The sequence below is a fragment of the Odontomachus brunneus genome, unplaced genomic scaffold (genome assembly GCF_010583005.1).
Source record: "Odontomachus brunneus isolate Ranch 3 - 2012 unplaced genomic scaffold, Obru_v1 Obru_scaffold_154, whole genome shotgun sequence".
Classification (NCBI taxonomy): domain Eukaryota; kingdom Metazoa; phylum Arthropoda; class Insecta; order Hymenoptera; family Formicidae; genus Odontomachus; species Odontomachus brunneus.
In genome coordinates, this window is record NW_022639604.1 from 141,925 (window position 1) to 150,837 (window position 8,913).

Genomic DNA, 8,913 nt, shown 5'->3' on the forward strand with positions numbered 1-8,913 from the left:
ATTAGAGTACATTACCAAAATACTACAAGTTTTTACTGTAAATTATCACAAATTTATTAAAGTATCTTTCTTAATAACTTTTGTAGTATATTTCCAGTCTTTCAACAAGATTTTCATCAGGAATATCATACTGTTTCCCAACACTACGAATATTTTTAGTTCGTCATATCGATATTCACAATTTATTTTGTAAACAACTTTTTTGATATAAACATATTTGTATCCGTTATTAGCGTCCCGTCTACCGTTATTGTTTAAATATATATATATATCGAATCCGTATAAATATTTCCATGACAATCCGTAAGTTGTTTTGCGTGAGTCGAGTTTAGCGCATTATTTTGAAGAAAATATTACAAACAGAATTCATATAAATGATAATCAATAAGACTTAGAGTGATGAATAACGGAAAAGTAATAGATTTTATCGCACCATTCACAGAACACAAATATAATCAATTTTTCAATCCAAACGTTTGTCATGTTTGCAAACGTCCCAGCGGAGATTTGATAACATGTAATCTTTGCAATATAATTTTTTATTGTTCCAAGGAGCATAAGGAGATGCACATAAACTCACACAAGGAAATCTGCATAGCTATGGCAAGGGTAACAACAGAAAAATCTTTTTCAAATACGTATTCTAGCTTAGAACAGTGGGTAGCATCACGGGACGACATTTTAGAAAGAATATTGCCTAGTATGTCACGTGACGTATATCAGTACGAAAAGGAAATGATATTATGTGCAAAGTCGTGTTATGTGTGTTACCGACAGATAAACATAAGTCCTTGCGACACTTGCTACTCAGCTAATTTTTGTGATAATCACCAATTAGAATTTATTAATATACATCAGAAGGACTGCGACGAGCTGTTGCTATTACTGAACATGAATATAGCCGATATTAGCTACGACATAGAAAAGTTTCTGCTTTACAAAAGAAGGAAGTTCACCAAATTTCCTATACAGGCAAATTTTCATGATACTATTACATTTATTAATGGTTATGTACTCAACAACAATAAACTTATTTGTCGTAAGATGATGGAAGCTCCTAATTCAACTCTTACATGGGCAAAAGAGCAATATGTATATTCTGAGGCTGTATCCGATCCGCTGACATTATACTACGCGTTGGGGGAATCAAATTTATTATCTTTATTATTATCTGTCCCACTCAAGGAACGTAAATACATTGTTCATCTTATAGACGCAAATAATATAAATGAAATATCTTGGAAAATTTGGCATATTTTCTTACATTACTTTGTGAGAACGATAAAGGATTTGTATATTGTATACATAAAATCGCCAACATATAAATCGCACGATCTAGGATCTGTGTGTTCCACGTGCCAAGAAAAACATCTGAAAATTTATGTTAAAAATGTACCAGAAACGTACTACACGTATGTACGCTCAGAGTCATATGAACCACCAAATGTGATTATACTTCAAACACGAACTATTTCCAAGGGAACATGGCTTGGATCTGTAACAGCAATTATAGCCCAAAAGTGTCCATTACTTTTAACCGCTGACACGAAAAAGACAGCGCAAGAAAATATAAATATAATAGAAGATATAACAGGTGTAACTAGAAAATGCTTGTACAAAGAAAATAAATTCCGCGGATGTAGGCCATATAAAAACTATGTAACTGGAAGATGTTATTACCGAAATGCGCATTTTATTATGTATTCATAAATTTAAATCACATGACCGAACCAGTCAAAGGTTGAAGGTAATATAGTGTTAAATTCTATCTTCATTTTGATATAGTTAATGATACTCAATTTTTAATAATATTCGAGAATATATAAGAAATTTTTTACTGGGGTATATTTTCAAGCGTAAACAGTATTTCGTTTATCATCTTTTCAAAATATATAATAGCATTATTGTCTTACTATTATTGTCTATTGTTATTGATTACTGTCTATACATCTATATATAACTCGCATACAAGTTTCTGTTATATTCTGTGAGTTGACAAACTTCGCGCGTTATATCGAAATAAATATTACAAATAAAATATACATTAACAGTCATTATTAAGATATGTCGCGACGAGAATATAGACGAAAGAATAACTCTTGATGGATCATACACAGAAAACAAATATAATCAATTTTTTAATCCATACGTTTGTCATGTTTGCAGAAGATTCATAACTTTGTAATCAATGTGCTGTAAGATTTCTTATTATTCCACGAAGCATGAGAAGATACATGAAGACCCCTGGATTTCTGCAGAGACATAGCCAGTATCATAATAGACAAATCCGATTGGAACACATATCGTAATTTGGAAGAATAGAGAGAAATACGGAAGGAAATTTTAATAAATAACTGTCAGGCATGCATCTGTACGTAATAGATGTGGTATTATGCGAAAAATCGTGTTATAAGTGTCACCGACGGATAAACATAAAACCATGCGTCATTCGTTATTCATCTAATTTTTGTGATAATAACCAAATGCTATTTAATCTAGAACATAAGGATCACTGCAAAGAGCTGTTACAATTACTGAGAATTAATATCGTCTATATGAATAGCAATATCTTGCAATTATGTCTAAACAAACTCACGTTTACCACATTTCCTGGTACTAGACCTTATCATAACATGATTACATTTATTAACAGAAATTTAGTAATGGAATATCTAGATAATAACAAAAAAGAATTTTATATCCTTATCAAAACTTTCTGGTCATTACAACATTATATATGTGACAGTAATACCTAACATAAATATGTGCTTGATAAGAACATGACAAAACTGTAACAAGAATAGAAGTACAAATTCATTGTCCATTTACTTTTAATCTTTCAACATTTAATGATGAAATTACAATGGATTCCAATACACAAAATATACAAGAAGTAACAAGTACAACAAGAAATAGATTTTACAGAAAAAATAAATTCTGCAGTTGTGGGCCATATAAAAGCCATGTGACTAGTGAATTTACCGAAATGAGAATTTAATTATTTATTCATGCATTTACATAACCGACCTAATTAAAGGCTGAAAGTCATTAGTTGCTTGATCATTGCTTTAATTTAGTATAGCATATTGTATAGTATTTTTGTATAGTATAATAGAGTATAATATTGTTCATTTTAGTATAATAATGTTATAGACGCACCTGTCTATTCTTAACGACATTCAGATAAATAATACATATCTTCCTAAGCTATATATTTAGTCGTAAATTAATAGTATTTTTTCTTACATTCCTGAAATATGTAAAACATATTTACGTGAGGTAATAAAATGATTGCACATCGTACCTAAAATTTTATATTTCGCATAATATTCGCATACAATTCACTAGTTATAGATATATTCCGCAATTCTGTACTCAGCTATATGTAACTGTTTTGTAAGTCCCTTTTTAATCGTCCGTGTTCTGTATGTGATAGGTGATAGAAATAATTGCGATATATTTTATGCAAACTACATTCTTATGTTCTTCATATTATAGTTTATAACTAAAATCTGTAGCTCGTCACATCGACTTTAACAATTTAAATTATGGAAATTTGTCGAGACGTATAGAAATATTTGAAACTATTTGTGTCTTAAAGGTTATCACCGATTATTGTAAAATTAATAAAAGTTTAATCATAATTGCTAATACAATATGGATTTTTTGTTAGTATACATTCATTAGTAAATATATATTACAATTCTCTCTCTTTTTGTAAATGTGTAGCATATCTACTTTATTTCAATAAGTTTTCAACAATTTTCCGATGCATTCCTGAATATAGCTAATTATCTAATAAATGATAGAACTTAACTTCATGCAATCACTTAAAAATCAGTTCTTTCGTTGCGTTGGCTATCGAGTAAAATGTATCGGAGAAAAATTGTTCATACTGTATTGAAACGAAGTGTATATATGATTCGATAGTATTATCCGTTTTATATTGCCTACTGTTGCATTAGTTTATACGATTAGCAGTAAGTACAGCATAAGATAATTTTCTGGGCGCATTACAAAGTTTCATTATAAACATAATGCTACAACTAGTCACGCTGAGAGTAATATATTTTAATTCTTATATGTGGGACCCACAATGTATTGTGATATGTAGATGTACAGAAATAAACATGATTTCACGGAACTAAATTTTATATCCCATAAATATATTTTCATGTATTTGTACTCAGTACGTCTGTCAACTAGTCATAGCTAATTTGCATCACTAATTTGTATATGATTGTCACAGTTAAATAACCTGGACTGCAGTCATTAAAAAGAATGGTTGATTTTAGAATGACGGGACTACACCTATTACGAGGTACAAAATTCATTTTTAACATATCGTTAATATTCTCCAAAACAAAATTTTTGTACGTACAAATTTTTTTATACATAATTACGTTTAACTATGTAAAATCAAATAGCAGCATACAAATTTATGTATAATAATACATGATTATATATAATTTTACACAACTTTATTTATAACTTTGTGTGATGCTACCTAATGCTGTTTTTATAAATAGTTATATTTATAATCCCTCATTAAATATAATTATATATAAATATACCTAATTTTTACATAAATATATGATATAACAGTTAATATTCCTCAATTGACTTGCGTATGTCTTATATTAAAATAAAATATTTGTATATAACTTAAACACACTTGTTAAATAAAAGCTCTGTTACGTCCTTAAAATATATATATATATATATATATATATATTATTCGATAATGAAGCGTTAATATTTAAAACAGATTAAAACAGAATATTTAAAATAATATTCCGCAAGTTTTTAGAAGTTTTGATTATTGAGTAGGTTGTTTTAAACCGTTTGCTTCAGATTAATCATAATAATATTTCGTTGAAAATTGAGAAACAATAGTGTAATCACTAATGCACTAATATTTATTATACCAACATTCGTTGCATACCTAATGTTGATCCATCATTTCAATATTTGCGAATAAAATAATATTATAATATTCTGTAACATATAATATACTATAAAAATACAATATGTAAGTCTTTGGAACACATAGTTAGAGCCATTTACGTCACCGTCTGTCGCTTCATTATCAACGTTAAGGAACCATTACCGTTATTACAATATGTAAAACTGATAGCTTCAGATAAAAAGAAATTTTTATTTAATTTATTTAAAGTGATTATTATTGTACATTACCAAGATACTACAAGTTTTCGCTGGAAATTATTACAAATTTACTAAAGTATCTTTCTTGATAACTTTGCAGTATATATTCAGTCTTTCAGCAAGATTTTCATAAGGAATGTATCATATCGTTTCTCTACACTAACGAATATTTCTAGTTCGTTCTATCGATATTTGCAATTTACTTTGTCAACAACTTTTTCAATATAAACATATTATATCCGTTATTAGAGTCCCGCGTATCATTATAGTTTAAATATCTATATCGAATCCGTATAAATGTTTCCATGACAAGCCGTGATTTGCCGCGTTTTGCGAATTATTTTGAATCCAATATTACAAACACAATTCACAAATGATAATCAATAATACATAGAACGATGAATGACGGAAAAGTAATAGGTTTTATTGAACTGCTCACTAAACAAAAATATAATCAATTTTTTAATCCAAACGTTTGTCATGTTTGCAAACTTTCCAGCGGAGACTTGATAACGTATAATTTCTGCAATATGATTTCTTACTGTTCCGAGTAGCATAAGGAGATGCATAGAAACTCACACTCGGAAATCTGCATAGCTGTGGCAAGGATAACAACAGACAAATATTTCTCGGATACGTATCCTAGCTTGGAACATTGGATAGCATCACGAGACGACATTTTACAACGAATACTGCCTAGTCTGTCGCGTTACGTATGCCAGTACGAAAAGGAGATGATATTATGTGCAAAGTCGTGTTATGTGTGTTACCGACAGATAAACAGAAGTCTTTGCAATATTTGCTATTCAGCCAATTTTTGTGATGATCACCAAGTGGAATTTAGTTATTACATGGGTAGGACTGCGGTGAGTTGTTACTATTACTGAACACGAATATAGCCGATATTATCCGCGACATGCAGGAGTTTATGATTCATAAAGGAAGAAAGTTTTCCTAAAAAGATATATTTTCAGGACAATATTACATTTATTAATGGCTATGTACACAGAAATGATCGACATACTCGTCCTAAGATGTTAGACGATCATAATTCAACTCTTGCCTGGACATTAGACCAATATGTATATTCTGAGGTTGCATCCGAATCGCTGACATTATACTACGCGTCAAATTTATTATCTGTTACACTCAATGCACGTAAATACATTGTTCAACTTATAGACGCAAATAGAATAGATGTAGTATCTTTACAAATTTGGCATATTTTCTTAGGTTACTTTACGATAAAGGAATTGCATATTGTACTTATACAGTCGCCAATATTCAAATCGCGCGATCTATGTTCTGTTTGTAGTACGTGCCATAGTAATAATGCGTCACTTGATATTCAGCTAATTTTTAGGTGATCTCCAAATGCTATGTAATCTAGAACATAACGATCACTACAAAGAACTGTTACTATTATTAAACGTTAAATTCGTCTGTATGTGTAGCAATAATTTGCAACTATATCTAAACAAACTCATGTTAACCACATTTCGTGATGCTAGACATTAACATAACATGACTACATTTATTAACAGATATTTAATAATGGAAGAACTAGATAATATCAAAAAAAGAATTTTCTTATCCAACCTTGATGGTCAAACATTATATATCTGATAGTAATACCTGACATAAATATGTGCTTGATAAGAACATTGTTTGAAACTGTAACAACCATAGTAGTACAAATTCATTGTGCATTTACTTTTAATCTTTCAACCTTGGATTGCAATACGCAAAATAGACAAGAAGTAACAGGTACAAGAAGAAATCGATCGTATAGAAAAAATAAATTCTGCAGTTGGCCATATAGAAGCCATGTGACTAGTGGATATACTGAAATACTGAATTTCTCTATGATTATCGCAATTAAATAACGTGGACCGTAGTCCTGAAAAAGAATGGTTGATTACCAAAAGATGTCCGCTTTTAGCATATCGTTAAAGTTGTGCAAATCGAAATTTTTACTCGTAAAAAGTTGTTTATATACAATCATATATAACTATATAAAATCAAATGGCAGCACATTAAATTATGTATAATTAGTTACATTAATTATACGTAATTTTGCATGACTTTGTTCATAATTTTGTATGAGGCTGCCTAATGCTACTTATGTATAATTATGTATATAATCGCTTATTAAATATAATTATATATAAATGTACCTAATTTATATATGAATATATACGATTATACAGCAGTTAATATTCCTCGATTGACTTTGGTATGTGAGTGTCTTTTATTAAAAATTATATTTGTATAACTTAATCACTTATTTAAATAAAACTCTGTTATGCCGTTAAAATGTATCCATGTTTTTCGATAAAAAAGCATTAATATTTAAAACAGGATAAAACAGATTAATATTTAAAATAATATTTCAAAATCTTTTTGAAGTTTTGATTATTGAGTAAGTTGTTTTAAACTGTTTCTTGTTCAGATTAATCATAATAATATTTCGTTAAAAGTTGAGAAGCAGTGGTGTAATCACTGATGCATTAATATTTATTATATCAATATTTGTCGCATATCTGATGTTGATCCACCATTTCAATGTTTGTGAATAAATATATTATGTTACAATATTCTGTAACATATAATATACTATGTTACGATACACTATGCAAGTCTTAAAAATACATAATTAGATCCATTTAGACAACCGTCTGTCGCTTCATTTTCAACGTTAAGTAATCCCTACCGTTGACAAAACAATAGAAAACTGAAGGCTTCGGATAAAAAGAAATTTTTATTTAATGGATTAATTCATTTAAAATGATCGTTAAAGAATATTACAAAAATATTACTAGTTTATATAATATTATTAATTTCTGCTGGAAATTATCACAAATTTATTAATATCTTTCTTGATAAATTTTATAGTATATTTTCAATCTTTCAACAAGATTTTCATAAGGAATGTATCATATTGTTTCCCTACACTAACGAATATCACTATTTCGTGTTTATTTACAATATATTGTCAACAACTTTTTCGATATAAACATATTGTATCCGTTATTAATGTCCCGTGTACTATTATTGTTTAAATGTCTATATCTAATCCATATAAATATTTCCATGACACTAGGTGAGTTGTCCAGGTTCGCGCATTACTCTGAAGTAAATATCACAAACAGTATTCATATAAATAATAATTAATAATACTTATAACGATGAACAACAGAAAAGTAATAATTTTTGCTGGGCCATACACAGAAGACAAATACAACCAATTTTTCAATCCAAACGTTTGTCATGTTTGCAAAAATCCCAGCAGATACTTGATAACGTGTAATCTCTGTAATTTGATATCTTACTGTTCAGAGGAGCATAAGGAGATACACAGAATCTTGCACTCGGAATTCTGCATAGCTGTGGCAAGGATAATAACAGAAAAATCTTTCTCGGATACGTATCCTAGCTTGGAACATTGGATAGCATCACGGGACGATATTTTACAACGAATACAGCTTAGTTTGTCACGTTACGTATACCAATACGAAAAGGAGATGATATTATGTGCAAAGATGTGTTATGTATGTTATCGACAGATAAACATAAGTCCTTGCAACACTTGCTATTCAGCCAATTTTTGTAATGATCACCAAATAGAATGTAATGTATTGGATAGACATGGGAAGGAGTGCGGTGAGATGTTGGTATTACTGAACATGAATATAGGCAATATGACCAGCGACATAATAGAGACTAGCATTAATGAAAATAGGAAAT

General features: G+C 29.3%; 3 protein-coding genes across 4 annotated transcripts in view; all 3 read left to right on the plus strand.

Annotated features, from left to right (window-relative positions):
* The first annotated feature begins 275 nt into the window (after positions 1-275).
* Positions 276-2,664, plus strand: LOC116850756. Its single transcript, XM_032829392.1, has 2 exons — positions 276-1,747; positions 2,167-2,664. The coding sequence occupies exon 1, from the start codon at positions 400-402 to the stop codon at positions 1,708-1,710; it is 1,311 nt and encodes a 436-aa protein (XP_032685283.1). The 5' UTR covers positions 276-399; the 3' UTR covers positions 1,711-1,747; positions 2,167-2,664.
* A 2,711-nt stretch (positions 2,665-5,375) lies between these two features.
* On the plus strand, positions 5,376-7,192 carry LOC116850745. 2 transcript variants are annotated; one of them, XM_032829373.1, is made up of 3 exons: positions 5,376-5,579; positions 5,666-6,032; positions 6,141-7,192. In XM_032829373.1, the coding sequence occupies exons 2-3, from the start codon at positions 5,730-5,732 to the stop codon at positions 6,531-6,533; spliced, it is 696 nt and encodes a 231-aa protein (XP_032685264.1). In that variant the 5' UTR covers positions 5,376-5,579; positions 5,666-5,729; the 3' UTR covers positions 6,534-7,192. The 2 variants fall into 2 exon arrangements, with proteins under 2 accessions (XP_032685264.1, XP_032685263.1); XM_032829372.1 differs by having other exon boundaries at positions 5,721-6,032.
* Positions 7,193-8,245: 1,053 nt separating this feature from the next.
* The window catches only part of LOC116850759, a 3,948-nt gene continuing 3,280 nt past the window's right edge, over positions 8,246-8,913 (plus strand). Inside the window, exon 1 of the mRNA XM_032829397.1 lies at positions 8,246-8,801. Coding sequence (XP_032685288.1) covers positions 8,355-8,801 — 447 coding nt within the window. The 5' untranslated portion in view covers positions 8,246-8,354. The remainder of the gene's footprint in view (positions 8,802-8,913) is intronic.

Bases quoted from the DNA above. Each gene is read 5' to 3' on its own strand.
- LOC116850756 (XM_032829392.1), top strand. From the start codon at position 400: ATGAATAACGGAAAAGTAATAGATTTTATCGCACCATTCACAGAACAC.
- LOC116850745 (XM_032829372.1), top strand. The intron at 6,033-6,140 runs GTGAGTTGTTAC...ATATATTTTCAG, and splicing joins ATTACATGGGTAGGACTGCG to GACAATATTACATTTATTAA.